Raw genomic sequence first — 19,152 nt, forward strand, 5'->3', positions numbered from 1 at the left:
GCAGTGGTTGGTAAAGGAGTGAGACAGGGTTGTAGCCTCTCCCCGATGTTATTAAATCTGTATATTGAGCAAGCAGTAAAGGAAACAAAAGAAAAATTTGGAGTAGGTATTAAAATTCATGGAGACGAAGTAAAAACTTTGAGGTTCGCCGATGACATTGTAATTCTGTCAGAGACAGCAAAGGACTTGGAAGAGCAGTTGAACGGAATGGACAGTGTCTTGAAAGGAGGATATAAGATGAACATTAACAAAAGCAAAACAAGGATAATGGAATGTAGTCAAATTAAATCGGGTGATGCTGAGGGAATTAGATTAGGAAATGAGACACTTAAAGTAGTAAAGGAGTTTTGCTATTTAGGAAGTAAAATAACTGATGATGGTCGAAGTAGAGAGGATATAAAATGTAGACTGGCAATGGCAAGGAAAGCGTTTCTGAAGAAGAGAAATTTGTTAACATCAAATATAGATTTATGTATCAGGAAGTCGTTTCTGAAAGTATTTGTTTGGAGTGTAGCCATGTATGGAAGTGAAACATGGACGATAACTAGTTTGGACAAGAAGAGAATAGAAGCTTTCGAAATGTGGTGCTACAGAAGAATACTGAAGATAAGGTGGATAGATCACGTAACTAATGAGGAGGTATTGAATAGGATTGGGGAGAAGAGAAGTTTGTGGCACAACTTGACTAGAAGAAGGGATTGGTTGGTAGGACATGTTTTGAGGCATCAAGGGATCACAAATTTAGCATTGGAGGGCAGCGTGGAGGGTAAAAATTGTAGAGGGAGACCGAGAGATGAGTACACTAAGCAGATTCAGAAGGATGTAGGTTGCAATAGGTACTGGGAGATGAAGCAGCTTGCACAGGATAGAGTAGCATGGAGAGCTGCATCAAACCAGTCTCAGGATTGAAGACAACAACAACAACAACAACAACAACAACATGTCTGCCTTTTCAGGGGTGCAATGGGTCCCACCTTCCTCCTGATGGATGACAATGCACAGCCCCACCGAGCGGCCATCGTAGAGGAGTACCTTGAAACGGAAGATATCAGACGAATGGAGTGGCCTCCATGTTCTCCAGACCTAAACCCCATCCAACATGTCTGGGATGCTCTCGCTCGATGTATCACTGCACATCTTCAAACCCCTAGGACACTTCAGGAGCTCCAACAGGCACTGGTGCAAGGATGGGAGGCTATACCCCCAGCACCTGATCCAGAGTCTGCCAACCCGTTGTGTCTCCTGTGTACATGTGCATGGTGATCATATCCCATATTGATGTCAGAGTACCTGCGCAGGAAACAGTGGCATTTTGTAGCATGTTCTTCAGGATGGTTTTCTCAACTTATCTCCAATACCGTGGACTTACAGATCTGTGTCGTGTGTGTACCCTATGTGCCTATGCTATTAGCGACAGTTTTGTGTAGTGCCACATTGTGTGGCACCACATTCTCCAATTATCCTTAATTTATGAGCATGAGTGTAGAATAGTGCCAGTGGCGTACTTACGTGTTTCATGCAGCAACATTGTCAGTGATTGCCATGAGGTGTGATGGGAACAAAAAACTATGTATAAGCTGTTTACATTATGCAACCAATGAGAGAGCAGGAGGCAGATGACATATTTCGAAGCAATACATTCAGAAGAAAAAGTGACACTGGTGTAAATGAGGCTTATAAATTTCATTGCTCCTTGTTTGAATCACAGCTATTTAAACTGTGCTAGTATCTGCAAACCAAGGACAGCCGTACAAACCATGATATATCTGGAAAAGCAGTGAAATATTTCTCTGGTATTTGTTGCTATTGAATCGGACTGTGCGAGCACACTGGGTAAGTGGATCAATGTGTTTTAATTAAATCATGGGAGAAGGCAGTGGGTCAATGTTTATTAATAAACGGAACATGTGAATTTCTTAGCAATAAAAATTGAAACATCTGCCTTCTCCCATCACTGAATTAAAAAATATTGCTCCATTTACTGATAATGGCAGATTTTACCACACTTCCAGATAATTCCATCCACAAAAACTTTTGAGACTAAGTCACTTAACTGCCACATGATACATTTTCGTGTCTCTACAATTAATCCACGAGACATGCACCAATGGAAGGTCTTGCAGTGCTGAACGACATCACTCAAATTTGTCCTTTATAGTACTCCCTGTCAAGCACAAAAGGTTTCTCTCGAAACTCACTAATACGCTGAAAAATGGCAAACAAGACAATGACTTCAATTATGGCACTAGAAACACATTGCCTCTGCTCTAGCCTCTAATTAGTGATGTCAAATAACCATCCCACTGGCTACCAAAACTGAATTGTTGCCAACCTATAAGCAGTAGATAAGCACAATCATGACTACTACTGGCCCTGATCTAGGGCTTTAACCCTTCTAATATATAGGAGTCACCTGCACTTTTTTTCCAGTTGCTTGGGACTTGGAAACAGGTGAAAGATTTTCAATAAATGCAAACAAGGGCCAATGCCACAGGTGCTCTGTAACCGAATGGTGATTCCATACAGACCAGACAACTTATTTCTTTCCAACTCTTGTTTCTCTACCCCAGTGATGCTAATTACTATGTCACCCATATGAGAGTCTATTCAATCATCACACAACTGTGTTTGTACAATTCTCTCATGTGAATGATTTGTTAAAATACAAATTTCGGATCAATTCTAGTGTCCAATACCACTCATCGGCTTTGAGCAATGATGTCATACCAATGGCAGAGACGCTACATAGAGGCAATTTTCGAAAGCAGATCATAATCGTAAACAAACAAATGTAGCATACAATAAAATTACAAACACAGTTCATGTGATTAAATTCTTAGTTACCGATTCCAATCACTCCATGGTTCGTTATTTAGACCATTTTAATAACAAGTGTGTGCACTAACGTGTTACAGGATTTGTACATACGGAATTACGCTCTTAGCTAGTATGAGAAAGAGAAAAATTTGGAAGCTGTACCTACAATATTTATCTGTTTTTCGTAGTAGTTTGGAGATCAATAAGAAATCTAGAAATCCTACAAAACATAGTCCACAGATTTACTGCAAATATGTTCAAAATTACAAATCATCGAGTAGTTGGAATCAATAATTAGAATTGACCTCCTATGTAGGTCAACAGCAGTTTTCTAAGATTTCCTTCCTTTTTAGTTTCACTCCTCTTCGAGTTTTGCTCACATTGCTGCTCATTGGAAATTTGGTTTTTTACCCTTCACTAACCCACAGAATGGGTTCTTATGACTGTAGCAGTTTTTCACCCTATTACCATAAAAAAAAAAGCAGCTCATGGTGTCAGCCTCAAGAAGTAACTTATACAAAATTCTATCTCCTAAATAGAAAACAAAGGTAGTTTGTGAAGCTGTGGTCTTGAAATTTTGTCTAAAAGTTGCAATACCACCAATAAAGGCAAATTCTAGTTGCCGATTCCAACCATTCGATGATTTTACAGATTCCAGCCATTCGATGATTCCTTAATTATATCATTTTTTCACTAAAATGTAAGCTAATATGATTTCTGCACTTGTAATTTTTCTCTTAACTACTGCAAAAAAGTTACTAATTTTGGAATCAGTAAGTAAAAGTGACCTACGATGGTGAGTCAAATGAAAACCTTAAATTTGTAATAACAAATAGAAATTTCGCGCCGTTATCCTGTAAGTTGGTAAGCGTGCTGCAAACAGTGTGCAGAATGGCCTGTAGGTGGCAGCATACTGCAGATGCAAACATACCGTCACAATATCAGTGTAAAGATGACAGACCCACTTGCAATTTGCATCAGGAAAGAACAGCGTTCTGTCATTAGGTTTCGTGTAGTGAAGGTGTGAAACCTATTGAAATTCATCGACGAATGAAGGTTCAGTTGGGTGATGCATGTTTGTCACAGCAGCAAGTCCACAAATGGAGTAGGAAGTTCACAAATGGTGTGACTTCAGTGGAAGATGCTCCTCAACCAGGACAGCCACAATGAGTTGCTACTCCACAGAACATTGCAGCAGTTGAAGCCATAGTGAAGGAAAACTGCTGAGTGACAGTGAATGACATTGCTGCATGTTTACAGATTAGTCATGGATCAGCACACTACATTCTGGATGATGTGCTCCAGATTCACAAAGTATCTGCAAGATGGGTGCCACAGCAGCTGACTCTTGAAATGAGAGAACTTCTTCAGCACTTTGAATGATAAGGTGATGGCTTCCTTGCAAGAATTGTTACTGGGGACGACACCTGAGTTCAGTTCCACCAACCGGAAACGAAGAGAGTGAGCAAGGAATGGCGCCGTTCCTCATCACCAAAACTAAAGAAGTTTCTAACAGAACCATCAGCAGGGAATGTTATACTGACTGTTTCGGGATGAAAAAAGTGTCATTTTGGAGCATTACATGCCTAGGCATGGCTAGAGGACAAATTTAAGGATGTAGAGGCTTATCTCATTAGGGGTAAGATAGATACTGCCTACAGGAAAATTAAAGAGACCTTTGGAGAAAAGAAAACCACTTGTATGAATATCAAGAGCTCAGATGGAAACCCAGTTATAACCAAAGAAGGGAAAGCAAAAAGGTGGAAGGAGTATATAGAGGGTCTACACAGGGGCAATGTTCTTGAGGACAATATTATGGAAATGGAAGAGGATGTAGATGAAGATGAAATGGGAGATACGATACTGTGTGAAGAGTTTGACAGAGCACTGAAAGACCTGAGTCGAAACAAGGCCCCTGGAGTAGACAACATTCCATTAGAACTACTGACGGCCTTGGGAGAGCCAGCCCTGACAAAACTCTACCATCTGGTGAGCAAGATGTATGAGACAGGCGAAATACCCTAAGACTTCAAGAATAATATAATAATTCCAATCCCAAAGAAAGCAGGTGTTGACAGATGTGAAAATTACAGAACAATCAGTTTAATAAGCCACAGCTGCAAAATACTAACACGAATTCTTTACAGACGAATGGAAAAACTAGTAAAAAAAGCCGACCTCGGGGAAGATCAGTTTGGATTCCGTAGAAATACTGGAACACGTGAGGCAATACTGACCTTACGACTTATCTTACAAGAAACATTAAGGAAAGGCAAACCTACGTTCCTAGCATTTGTAGACTTAGAGAAAGCTTTTGACAATGTTGACTGGAATACTCTCTTTCAAATTCTAAAGGTGGCAGGGGTAAAATACAGGGAGCGAAAGGCTATTTACAATTTGTACAGAAACCAGATGGTAGTTATAAGAGTAGAGGGACATGAAAGGGAAGTAATGGTTGGGAAGGGAGTAGGACAGGTTTGTAGCCTCTCCCCGGTGTTAATCTCTATATTGAGCAAGCAGTAAAGGAAACAAAAGAGAAGTTTGGAGTAGGTATTAAAGTCCATGGAGAAGAAATAAAAACTTTGAGGATCGCTGATGACATTGTAATTCTGTCAGAGACAGCAAAGGACTTGGAAGAGCAGTTGAATGGAATGGATAGTGTCTTGAAAGGAGGATATAAGCTGAACATCAATAAAAGCAAAACGAGGATAATGGAATGTAGTCGAATGAAGTCGGGTGATGCTGAGGTAATTAGATTAGGAAATGAGACACTTATAGTAGTAAAGGAGTTTTGCTATTTGGGGAGCAAAATAACTGATTGTGGTCGAAGTAGAGAGGATATGAAATGTAGACTGGCAATGGCAAGGAAAGCGTTTCTGAAGAAGAGAAATTTGTTAACATTGAGTATAGATTTAAGTGTCTGGAAAGTATTTGTATGGAGTGTAGCCATGTATGGAAGTGAAACATGGACGATAAATAGTTTGGACAAGAAGAGAATACAAGCTTTCGAAATGTGGTGCTACAGAAGATTGCTGAAGATTAGATGGGTAGATCACATAACAAATGAGGAAGTATTGAATAGGATTGGGGAGAAGAGAAGTTTGTGGCACAACTTGACCAGAAGAAGGGATCGGTTGGTAGGACATGTTCTGAGGCATCGAAAAATCGTAGAGAGAGACCAAGAGATGAATACACTAAGCAGATTCATAAGGATGTAGGTTGCAGTATGTACTGGGAGATGAAGAAGCTTGCACAGGATAGAGTAGCATGGAGAGCTGCATCAAACCAGTCTCAGGACTGAAGACCACAACAACAACATGTCTAGAGGGACCACTGTCACCATTGCATCATACACAGATCTGCAACCTGCAATCAAATCAAAGAATGGACCAGAGCTTGGAGGCTGAGAAGAGAGCTGAGCAAATCCAAGCATATAATATACTGTATCTGCTTACAGCGATGGGTGTATTGGACAGCATGGAGAACAGTGGTTGGGAAGCCGAAGGCTAATAGGGGTGTCGCCAACAATATAGGCACTCCCAACACCAAATGTGGTCTTTGAGCCGTCAGTGTAAATAAATATGGCATCCTCCATTTGTGCGCATAGATCCAGAAATGTTCAACAATAAACTATAGGAAGGGGGGGGGGGGGTTTATTATCCTCAGGAAGCTGGCAAAGGTCACGGAGAAGGCAGGTCTGGGGGCGAAGCCAAGGTGGCACCATACCTCCATTTGTCAAGAATGTTTTTGGGCATTGGAAGGAAAGGAAATGTAGTAGTTGACAGAAACAGACTCACAGTGGTAGTAGAGAGGAAGGGCACCCAGCATACCCTAAATCCAAGGAGGCGTCGAAGGGGAAAAAAAAAAAAAAAGAGGGCATGAGTCGCATGAGCAGGCATGCATGACGTAACTAGCGTAACGACTCAGAAGGACAGCTAGCCAATTAGACAGCAGAGGTTCAGCAGTCTCAGCATAAAGGCTCTCCATGGGGCTGGTGCAAAAAGCTCCAGATGCTAAACACAATCAACAGTGGTGGACAGAGGCGAGACACTGAAGAATAGACAGCTGTGCAGAGGAGTAAACTATGCTTCCATAGTCAAATTTTGAGTGCACTAAGGCATGGTATAGGTGGAGGAGGACCACTCAGTCCGCTCCCCTGGACTTACCACTCAGAACACGGAAGGTGTTGAGGGAAGGGAGAATGCGAGACGGAAGATATGAAACATGAGAAGACCAACACAGTTTCCTGTGTCCCAAGAATTTGGCAACGTCCGTGAACATAAGGTCGACAGGGCCTAGATATATGGAAGGTGGATAACACTTGGTATGATGCCAAAAATTTACACAGACGGTCTTACTGGGAGAAAATCAGAAGCCGGTTTCGATGATACATGAGTGGAGGTAATTGAGGCATTCTTGAAGCTGTCGTTCAGGAAGAATGAGTAGATTGAGAGCTGTAGTAGATTGTAAAATCGCCGACAAAGAGGGAGCCCAAGACGTCAGGAAGGAGAAAGTCCATAACTGGGCTTACAGCGATGACAAACAGTACAACACTTAGCACAGAGCCCTGTGGCACCCCGTTGTCTTGGGAGAAAGTATGGGAGATAGTAGTATTCACCCTCACCTTAAATGTGCGCTCTGTCAAATTCATGAATGAAAAGGGGTAGATGACCTCGAAAGCCCAAAGAGAACAGAGTGCGGAGGATGCCTCTCCTCCAACACGTATCGTATGCCCGCTCCAGATCAAAAAATATAGCAACAATTTGGTGTTCCCCGAGAAAAATGTTCATGATATGACCACGCAGAGAGCAACAAGACGGTCAACTGCGGAACAATACATTTGGAAACTGCATTGGACAGGTGTTAAAAGGTTTCAGGACTCCAGCCACCGGCCTAAACAGCAATTTACTATCCACTCCAAAACCTTACAAACACTACTCTTGAGAGAGATGGGGTGAAGGCCAGATGGGAGATGTTTGTTCTTTCAGGTTTCAGAACAGGAATGATGATAGCTTCCCACGATCTTCTGGGAAAGGTACTGTTAATCCAAATTATATTATAAAGGCGAAGGATGTAATGTAGACTACGATATGACAAATGCAGCAACATTTAGAGGTGGATGGCATACGGTCCTGGGATGGAAGAATGAGAAGAAGAGAGTGTGTGTTGGAGTTCCTGCATAGAAAAAAATAGTATTATAGTTTTTGTGATACTGAGAGGAGAAAGCAACAGGTCACACTTCTACTGCTGGTTTCTTCAGGTGAAAGTCTGGCGGGTAATTTGAAGAGCTCGAAATCTCTGTAAAATGTTGACCCAATGAGTTAGTAATTGCTAACTGGCCCATTAAGGTATATTATGCAACATTTAGCCCAGAGATCAGGAAGAGAGAAGGTTGACGTGGAGGCAGACAAAAATGTAGGTTCCCCAGCATTACGGCAAACAAGATCCGCTTGGTGGAAGAGGTAAATCAACTGGGAGCCTCTCGGACAAGGACACAGAGATCCCCAATGTGGCATTCAAGTCTCCAACCAGCACATAGGGGTGTGGGAGCTGACCAAGGAGGTGAAGGAGATTGGCTCTTGCCATTGGTGTGGACGATGGAATGTATACAGTACAAAGAGAGAAGGTGAATCCAGAGAGGGAATTACGTACAGCGACAACTTGGAAGAAACTGTTTAAGGGGACTGGGTGATAATGGCTAGTATAATAGAAAAGAATCATAAGTCTCCTGTGTGCCGGAGTACCACACACGGAGGGGAGATCAACCCGGACTGATAGGAAATGAGAGGAAAACAAAACGATTGTGGGGATGTAGCTTCGTTTCCTGAAGACAGAAGATGATCTGGGGGTAGGATTGTAAGACGATCGACAAATCATCTCCATTGGAGCGAATTCCACAGATATTCCAATGGATAATTGACATAGGGTGGACAGAAGAGGGAAAAATCTCACCATGATTGCCGTCAACTCAATGACCACTGCGAGACAGCGGCCAATGGCGTGGAACTGCATTCAGCCAAATGCAGAAGATCCTGATCCATACGTTGTTCAGGGGCAGCTCCTGCAAACAGTGATCGGCTCGTTGATCGGCCGCCAGCAGTGTGCCTCGGCGACATGGAAGACACCCGCGGGCAGTTACCACTGGGTGGCGCTGCAGAAGAGACACGCCATGGCGGAGGAGAACTGTTTTCCTTATGAGCCTTCTTGGGAACAGGACATAGAGAAGTGGGAGGAGTCAATAGTTGTGAGGTCTGGGTACATAAAAAAATCTTCGGGAATAGGCTCTTTTTTGGATGCCTGGGCGTCTGATTTTGGGGCCCGTAATTTAGCATGAGCTGATGAAGGTTGAGCCTTAGAATGAGCAGGTGATAGTGAGGAGGTTGTACGGGTAATGTTTGGGCTGGCAGACCTGACAACTGTGACACTAAAAGTGAGATTGCAAGTCTGCATGGCTACCTCGTTAGTAGGTCGAGGAGAGGCAAGAGTGCTGTATTTACACACTGGGAGGACAGTGGACTTTCTGCTGGCAAATAACTTATGAGCAGCAAAGGTAGACTCCTTTTCCTTCATTCGGATTTCCTGAATAATTCACTCATCTTCAAAGATAGGGAAATCTCTAGAGGAAGCAGCGTGGTCACCCATACAATTGATGCAATGAGGGGATGAAGGTGGATGATCACCCTCATGGACATCCCTACCACATTTAACACACTTGACCGTATTGGAACAAGACTGGCTGGTTGATTAAACCACTGACACCGGTAGCAACAAGTAGGGTTGGGGATGTAAGGGCAAACTGAAATGATCTCATATCCCGCTTTAATGTTGGATGGAAGCTGAACTCTGTCAAACATCGAGAAGACAGTACAGGTCAGTATCAATTCTTTTTCAACCTGCTTCACTATACGATGTACGGCGGTTACGCCCTGATCAGACAGGTAATTTTGAATGTTCTCATTGGATAATCCATCGAGTGACCTGGTATAAACCACCCCATGTGATGAGTTTAATGTACGGGGCGCTTCCTACCGGACAGGGAAGTTGTGTAGCAGTGTAGTTTGAAGCAATGTTTGTGCCTGGAGGGCACTGTCTGTTTCTAACAAAAAGGTGCCATTTCGTAACCACGAACAAGACTTGACAGGGCCTGCAATTGCATTGACACCTCTCTGAAAAATGAAAGGGTTGAATGTGGAGAAGTCTTTACCTTCATCAGACCGAGAAACAACTAGGAACTTTGGCAGTGATGGAAGAATTGTCCGCGGCTGAGACTGATCTAACTTTCTCTTGTAGGCAAAAGTTGTAAGAGTACAGGAAACTATAACGAAAGTATCCCCCACGACTACCAGTGTCTCTGATGGAGCGTTCCTTCCAAGCGGGGGGCTGCTGGCTGCACTCCCCCCTTAGGTAATGGTCCACACCTCAGGTCATACCTCCCGAGAAACAAGCTGACGGACCAATCAGTACATTCGAAAGGTACCAGCACGGGTAATCACCCCTCCCATGGCCTAGGCTTTACCAGGGGGTACGTACGTGACCTACTTGTCTACCCAGGGCGGGGAATTACACGTTACCCCGTCACTGACTATGTAAGGGAACGGGTGGGTCAGCCATCAGACACACACACAGGGAGGAAAGAGAGATAAAGGGAGGAACAAAGAAAAGGAAAGAAGAGAAGAGGTCTCAAATGCTGCAGTGGAGATGAAAGGTAAGAGAAGAATCAAGGAAAAGAGAAGAATGAAGTGAGGACAGAGACTTTCCAGTATAGAGAGAAAAGAAAATCCACATCTTACAGTCATAAGTGTTTGTTTCAGGATGCAGGCACAAAACAAGAGGGGTGGAAGAGAGAGGAAGGGGCGGGGGAGGGGGACAAGTGTCGGGGACAGGGAGGGATGTGGGACGGGGAGTTATGCAGCCCGGAAAGGAAAGAGACTTGTACTAGCTCAATGTCATGTGTTCACCACGCTCGTATCCACAAAAAGAGATGTGGGCCCCGTGATGCGGGCTCTCTAAAACCAATTACAGTGTGATACATTTGTAAGCATTTAGAAGGTACAGAGGGACCCAGCAACATATGCTTGTGCTTTGGGACTTCATTTTCACTAGCTCCAGCTGCTCACAATCAATCACCTTCCAGGCTACAGGTCAGTCTGTCACAACTTACATTCCAAAAACTTAATACACACAAAAATTAAATAAATGAATAAAAACAAATAAATAAATAATCAATTTTTGTCTGAGTCCTGTTCTCTTCCTTTTCGTGTATGTATGATGTTATAAACCACATTATCGTTGCATTGTGAGGCAAAGTCAACATTTGGTATTGGTAGATTCAACTGACCTGATGAATGTGGCTAAGAAATCTTAGCTGGTCTGAAAGATAGCCCAAGATCTAGAATAGGTTAAAAAGTGACAGTCTGATTGTGATTTGGCAAAGCAATCTGGAATGCTTCAGTGTAAAACCTACAGCCAAAGCCTTACACTTATTAATGGTGAGATGGAAAAAAAGTGCAAATTAAGTACATTTCTGTCACATTCATTTGACTGAAAATTTGGTCACCTGGTTCACTAAAAAGCTGATGAGCATCAACTGTGGAGTGTAACACAGAAAACTACGGAAATTTCTCCATAAAGTTTTCCGCAAATTTTGTTTGGTGAAGAGTAAACTACCAATTTTACGTTATCTTAAATATAAATTTAAAAAACCAAAAATGTATTAATCTACTCTTTTTCATCCTAAAATCTTTGTTATCCATTATGTATCCAGTGTGACAGAGAAATTAAGGAAATCAATATGCTAGCCAAAGTCCTCTACAACATTGTAATTTTTCATACGAAACAATGGAAAATCCAGAAGAGAATCACAATAATACGAATTAGGAGAGATTGCTACTTACCACACAAAAGTGGCACTGAGCAATAGACAGGCACATATAAAGACACACAAAAGTAGACTAACCCGTCGAAGCCATACAAATTCTTTTTCTCTTATCAAACACACACACACACACACACACACACACACACACACACACACACACACACACACACACACACGTCGAGGACCAACTGTAGTGTCTGTACATGACAGAGGTGCGCATGCATGTGCATGTGTTTTTTCTACTAAATCTGGAGGAGGATTTTGTCAGGCACCTTAGTCTACTTTCAAACATGCTGCCTGCCACTCACTGCTTCCTCTGTGTGTTGAGTAGCTGTCTACCATAATTCATATTGTTCTTTGTATCATTTATCAGTTGCAACAAGAGAAAGGATTTCTGTTTAATGAAATTTTTATCAGTCAGATCTCCCTGTGACTGTTTCTCACAAAACTAACATACAGAACCTAGGCACTCAACTGATGAAAGTTGACAAACTTGATTGATGCTGTCACTGATGCATTACAACTCAATTAAAAACTATTTCTATTAATGCTATTATGACTGTTTCCCAATCCTCCGCCTCCTCCCCTCTGCAAACACTGGTGATTAAGAGAACCTAGACTCAAAAGCGTTCAGCCCTCAGGCATGTGAATTTGGTATTGTTGGTATATGATAAATGATTGGGAAACGTAAGTATAGCGAACTGCTCGTCTTCAGCTTACCTTAATGTTATTGCTCGCTAAACACAACCACCTTAAATGAAGTAAATCTTTAAGTCCTTCAATAGTCAGAATCCCATTGTGCGACAGATCCAGCCAACACAAATGATGCAAACGACCAACACTATACATCCGAAGAAACTGATTGTATGATGCTGATAGCTGAAAGAGAAACGACAAAATAAGAAACTTTGTATACTGAAAGTTGGCGAAATAAATCTCCAGCAGCTACCTCACCCTCGTCACTGCATGGTATGAATCAATGTTGTCCCATTTTTGCAGTTCATTTCTGTCCAAAATCAGTTCTGTAACTCTTTGAGAATCCTGACTTTGAGCTTTAGGAATTTTCTTCAAACCTTTGTTCGACAGATCGAGGGTATTTTGTGCTTCTGAAACATACATAACATGCAGGGTTTCAACAAAGTACATTGACACGGCAAAATAAATGGCTAAAAACAAACTGTAAATAATCGAAGACGTAACTGAAAATGGTTCAAAATTTCTAATGGTCATCTTTTTTCTTTAATCATGCCCTTAAAGTATGTAACGTGGTGATAGTTTATAAATTAAACAATGTCACTTCGTTTCCGATTCAACCTGTCAGTGGTGTAAACTAAGCTAACTCTCCTTAAAATGTCAAGGGCAGACTTAATTATAGAGGTATCGTTCCAATTACGCACACGCAAATCCTTTAGCAGAAAGAAACTGTGATTTACACAACACAACACTATTGTTATATTTTACATCTATCATACTTACCCGGCTCTGCCATTTTCCGTAGTCAAAGTTCATAGAAAATACAGATCTCCTGCATATCTGTCAAACGTGACAGTAGTACCAACTATTAATCGATTGACTTGGTCGGAGAATTTGCTCTCTGAATCAGTGATTTATTAAGTAATGTTTGTTGTTTTCTTTTCGTTTACTGTAGACATGGTATGACAACTACCTTTATCACGGGGTAGAAGTGACACACTTATCATATAGTACATTGGAAGAAACAAGAATTGCACAGATTATCTTCATCTACTCAGAAAGCGCATTGTAATCACTAATCAGACAGAAGACTGAAGAGGACACAGAACAGTGTGCAGTCGTACGGTTTAGGAGTGCGTGACGTCCTTTACGAAAATGTGGTTGTAGAATTTTTATTGTTGTTCCTTGGAGGGGTAATGAATGTGAAAGTTGTGTCATTGGTGTCCCGTATCAGTTTACGTTTTGCGAATTCCATTCACTCGAGAAGTATGGTGAAGTTTATTGGCCAAGATGAAGCAATCAGCATCGATCAAGAACTGTTTAATGACTATAAATTTAGCGTTGACCAGTTAATGGAACTGGCGGGATTAAGTTGTGCCGTTTCAATCGCGAAGTGTTATCCGTTAGAACGAATCCAGACGAATACCGTCTTAGTTTGTTGTGGTCCCGGAAACAACGGCGGTGATGGTCTTGTTTGTGCAAGGCACTTGAAACTTTTTGGTTACAGTCCGTCCATCTTCTACCCGAAGAGAACTGAAAAACAATTGTATCAGAATTTAGTGGTTCAATGCCAGTCCATGTCGATACCATTCTTAGAGTCCATGCCACCTACGAACACAGTTGATGAATATGCAGCTGTTGTTGATGCATTATTTGGATTTAGCTATAAGCCACCCACAAGAGCAGAGTTTGTGCCAGTTCTAGAAACTTTAAAGCAGACAAAAGCACCAATTTGTAGTGTGGACATACCAAGTGGTTGGAATGTCGAAACTGGCTGCCCGACCGACGGCGGTATACAGCCTGAACTTCTGATTTCCTTGACAGCTCCGAAGAAATGCGCCCAGTATTTCTGCGGAAAATATCATTATCTCGGCGGTCGATTTGTTCCTCCACCTTTAGAAAAAAAATACCAACTTGATTTACCTAAATACCCGGGAACAGAGTGTTGTGTTAAAATTGAGTGAACTGTGTATTCTGATAGGTTTGAAGTTGGAGGGTATATTTGATGCTAGATAAGAAAAGGTCATAATTTTCACATTTCATCGTTTGTGTGAAAACTGGCAGTGGAACTGAATTTAGTGTATGTTTATGAAATGCTTCAAAATAATTTGTTACATACTTGCTATTAAATGACATACATACAGAATGAAAGTGAAGTTTGATTTATGTGTAACTATTCTGTACCTGCTATATTAACTATTATAGACAGTATCTTTCTTTGTTAGTTCAGGCCACTCTGTGGTAATGTTTTCCCCATACTGTTTACAGTACGGTCTAGAATTTGTATTTGTAACTTTTGTAGGGTCATTCCATGTCAAGTGTCCCAGTTTTGATGATGATCCCAGTGGGTATATTTTCATACATTCATGTTTTTTAGCAAATTTACAGGATGGTAGCACAGTAATTAAACACACAAGCCAGGCCAAAATTCGTGATGTACTAAACCCCCAGACAGACAGTAGTTTGGCAAAAGACCATGTCCATAGCCCACTTTCTCAACTACTTATGCCTCGTTGAACTATGGGGCAAATTTCTCACGACACGATTTGTTGCCCACTGACATTATGCCAAATGCATTGCTTTCTGAACTCTACTTGCAACATTTGTGTGTAAAGCACACAAAATGTACCACTATACTGAGAAGCACTGAGTCTAGCTCTTTTACATTAGGCACAGTGGAATGCCAAACTTAACCATTTCTTCATGACTTTTCGGTCTCTGTAAAAGTGATCTTCATGAAAATGGCTCTAGCACCTCAGCAAAGCTACAGGTGAGCCTGAAACTGTGCATAAGTTCATGTAGGCCCCTCAGGTACATCCTGTACAAATTTCATCAAAATTTAAGAGGGTTGAGCTGGGAGCCCTAGGGCATTTCACGTGGAATGACCCTATAGGAAATGAGCATAAGCCATATGATGTGTACTACCATTGGTAATAGTTGCTGGGAAAGATGGAATAATTTACAGTGCACATAAAATACACCTTTTGTGTTGTTCACCAATGTAATGTTTCCCATGATTTTTTTTTTTTTTTTAATTGAACTGTAACTGTAGCCATTGAAATTCATCCTCGAACAATTGCAAAATATCCTCTCTGTCAGTGTATTGGACATAAGTAAATTTAAACAATTTTTATTTATTTATTTTTTTTTTTTTACTTGTCCCGCATTAATGAAGACCACTCACAACTGTGATGATGTCACTGACCTGTGTAGAGTTGGGGAAGGGGGTGGTGCTGGTGAATGTGGCATCTTATAGCTTCCTATTCTTGACAGCATGTTTAAAGCTGTGTAACTTTCTTGTAGTCACTGATGGAACTAATGAATTACCAGAAAGTTATTGCAATTATCTCACCCATAAATGTGTTGCATATAGACTGCATAAATCTCTTCCACTCAAGAATTGCTGGCACTTGTAGAGTAGGCTGCATTGAGTGGAATCAGTATTGAAATATCTGTAGTTCCATAAGATATTGGTTATCTACTTCTATAGAAGAAGGAGCCAATTCAAACCTCTTGGCATTTTCAGGAGTTGGGGGATCTGAGGCTAGGGTGATGCATTTGATATCCATTCTGCTGTGAAAAAGTATTCCAGCCATTGATAGTGGAGACTATGAAACTGGCATTTCCCAGTGTATATTGACAACATGTTAATTTGGAACAGGATGTTCAGTATGGTAGACATAGTACACTGAAAGTAACTCCACTACACAAACACAAGCTCACAATCAGTGAAGCTGTTTTTCTACTCATGCAAGAGAACTGGACAGGAAATGCAGGGGAGGTATAGTTTGTCTGTAAACAGAAAAATGAGCAGCATTTTTTGTTGGCTTTTCATGGAAGAATGCAACAGCTGCTATACAGGATGACAGGGAATAAATTTTCCCTCTAGCAATGTAGAAGACCATGCAGAGATTTATGTGGGTTCTGTCCATATGCATTTCTTGCATCGGTGGTGTTAGTAACTTCCATCCATGTGTAGTTTCAGTGCATTTTGGGAAAAGCACTCTGACATGTCTGACCACTGCATAGCCAGTTATTCATAAGCATGCTGCAGAAGGATTGGTATGAGCCAACTGTTTTTTAAGCGATGGGGTAGAGAGAAGGGGACTCACTGGCTCACTCTTCAGTTTGCAGATGTGTGAAAAAGAAAAGTGCATGACCGCAATCCAACAACGTATCTGTCACCCAAATTTCTGCCATCCACATTGCTAAACCCCCAGAACACAATTTATAGCTTAATATGGCTCTGCTGCACTTGGATGTGGTTCACACATTTAGTATTTGTTTACGGCCTACTTCATCTGACAAGAAATATTAAATTTATACAGTTAAAACACTATTTTTAATAATCTTTAATGTTTCTGTTCCCAGCAATATGAAAAGTATTAGCCCTAGACAAAAATAAATTAGACCTTTTTTGTTGGAAATTTAATTTTGCGGTGGGAAACAATTTTGCCAGAAGCCACAAATTTCAAGTTATTCAAGAAAAAATTACCTTTAAACACCCCCTCTCCTTCCTCAAACTCTCTCTAATACTCCACTGGCTGGGAAATGATATTATCCTTCAGCACGTGGAAATTGTTCCACAAAGGAAGGATTGCCAGTATCAAACTAAAATCTACTTACCCCATCTGTTTTGCTCATTCATCAAGTTTACATTACACTGTAGGTATAGATTTAATAACATAGACCCATATAACTAGATGATGCTTACAAGAACAAAAATACATATTTCAAACTGTTGCTTCTACAGGTTCATAGTAAAATGGTCGTGAAGGACATGAAAAAAGCCTGAGCATTTTAATATAATGTCATTTTAAAAAATAATACAAAACCAAAAACATGTTAAAGTGAACACATTTAAGCACTTTTTTTTCCATATCTGTGGATTTCAAATTTCATATTCTTTATTCTAGACAAGTTTTGCACTGGAGCACAGGTATCCTCTAGTAACATAATTTAGTTCTGTTTGTTTATCTAATTTGTTACAAGATATTTAGGTAGGCCATTCTTAACACACAGTTCGGGAATGCACTTGTGGGTTACACTACATTTGTTGTCAAACTTGTGGTATTCCGTACAGGACACAGTAACTGACCCAATGCTAGAGCATTTCATCTTGTTTGACATAGTTTCCCCAAATCCTGTAAATTGAATTCTGGGATGGATTCTTCAATTGCTCATATAAGCCCTAATATTCAATAAACTACTCATATATCCAGTATCATGACAAGTGGGGAGCACCTCAGGATGTCGTCAGCTGCAGTTTGGATTTGGTGAATCTTAGGGGCCTGTTAACCGCTTTTCTGTCACTGTAAACTCTCTTTCAACATGGGTTGGTGGCAGTCGTTTGGTGTTATGATAGAACTACGTGTCACACAGTTTATGGTCTTTGCTTAACTGCCCAGACTGGGAGATGTAGAAACTGTGATGACTGTTGAGGTGAAACAATTATTAGTAGGCAATCTGTTGGTTCAAAGTCAGACTGAATTTGTGGAGGAAGGGCACAGGCACATTTGGGGGGGGGGGGGTGGGGGTGCATTGCTTGGGCCATAGCATAATGTGGGTCCATCACTCTGCATCTGAAGTGCAGTGGTGTACATTTTAAAGTAGCTGTTTGGTGACAAGGCCATTGACACAGTGTAGCAAGAAATGATGATTCATCCTACCAGACAACCAGTTTCTATCGATCAATGGTGCAATCTTGATCCTCTTGTGCCCACTGCATTCATAATTTACAGTGTCATTGGGTCAACAAGGAAACGTGTAGGTGTCTGTTGTGAGCCAGTGTTCAACAGTGCACTCTGATAAAAATGACACATGAGCATCCAACACCTTGTTGCCTACTTGTGGTTTCATTGTTCTTCAATCAATTTCCATAAATGTTCATGACAGTAACACCCAAATAACTAACCAGCTTTAGTGCTTCAGATATCTATTCCCAGATGTCAGGTCATAACTATCTGCCATTTGTCAGTGGTGTTTCCCCCACTTGTGCCCATATCATCATCGGAATGATTCATCTATGCTCCTCATAAACTTTTGTTAATACATGTGCAAAAATGCAGAATTGAGTCTTGTGGCCGGTAGTCGCCATGTTGAAGTACCTGAGAAACAATGTCAAACAACACTTTTCTGGTGGTTAGAACAGATTCAAAAAAGCAAAGCTGCCTGGTTACTACCCAACTGTGGCTGAATTGCTCAAAACTGAGCAAAGTGGCACATTGGGTTGAGACAGAATTTTAGTCTGGGTGGAGCACAATTTAAACCTCCATCCAGTTGCCCATATTTAGGCTTTCCAAGATTTCTTCAAATTGCTTGAGATGATTCATTTAAAGAGGACGCTAATGATTTCCTGTAAACATGTTGTCAAACCTGCACTTCTGGTCGATTTCTTATAGCTACATGATCAATGGAATGTTAAATCCTAATCATCCGTTTCCTCTAGATTCCACAAAAGTTTCATTTCTAACCATGAGTTGACGAACCATTTGATCAAGAGGCTTTTTCACTGTCAGGTGTCTATTAATCATTGGCAGTTCAAACATATGGTGAATGGTGGTACCTCTTAGAGAAATGGCAGCAAGAGACTCTAACATTCTGATGACTTACAGCGTGGATGTGGGTTGTACTGATTTATTTCCCCAAACCACATTCCACTTCTTTACAAGGTGACTTACTTGGAATTTTGCAGCCCCTATTTTTTACGTAGTAGTCAGCTGCTGGAAAGTCTCTTGACTTCTCTGTTGAATACGGCTAGGTAC

The 19,152-nt window shown here is 41.1% G+C and overlaps 2 protein-coding genes across 4 annotated transcripts in view; one reads left to right on the top strand and one right to left on the bottom strand.

Moving 5' to 3' along the window:
* LOC126282198 (uncharacterized) overlaps positions 1–13,472 on the bottom strand; it is a 190,674-nt gene extending 177,202 nt beyond the window's left edge. The window contains exons 1-3 of one of the 3 annotated variants that reach the window (XM_049981732.1): positions 13,172–13,472; positions 12,650–12,801; positions 12,416–12,574 (exon numbers count right to left, since the gene is read on the bottom strand). In XM_049981732.1, the coding sequence (XP_049837689.1) occupies positions 12,416–12,574; positions 12,650–12,801; positions 13,172–13,184 (324 nt within the window). In that variant the 5' untranslated portion in view covers positions 13,185–13,472. The other 2 variants (XM_049981733.1, XM_049981731.1) reach the window with 2 other exon arrangements.
* A 1-nt stretch (position 13,473) lies between these two features.
* On the top strand, positions 13,474–15,532 carry LOC126282203 (NAD(P)H-hydrate epimerase). Its single transcript, XM_049981742.1, has one exon. The coding sequence runs from the start codon at positions 13,585–13,587 to the stop codon at positions 14,350–14,352; it is 768 nt and encodes a 255-aa protein (XP_049837699.1). The 5' UTR covers positions 13,474–13,584; the 3' UTR covers positions 14,353–15,532.
* Positions 15,533–19,152: the final 3,620 nt, after the last annotated feature.

This window comes from Schistocerca gregaria, chromosome 7 (assembly GCF_023897955.1).
Source record: "Schistocerca gregaria isolate iqSchGreg1 chromosome 7, iqSchGreg1.2, whole genome shotgun sequence".
Taxonomy (NCBI): Eukaryota; Metazoa; Arthropoda; class Insecta; order Orthoptera; family Acrididae; genus Schistocerca; species Schistocerca gregaria.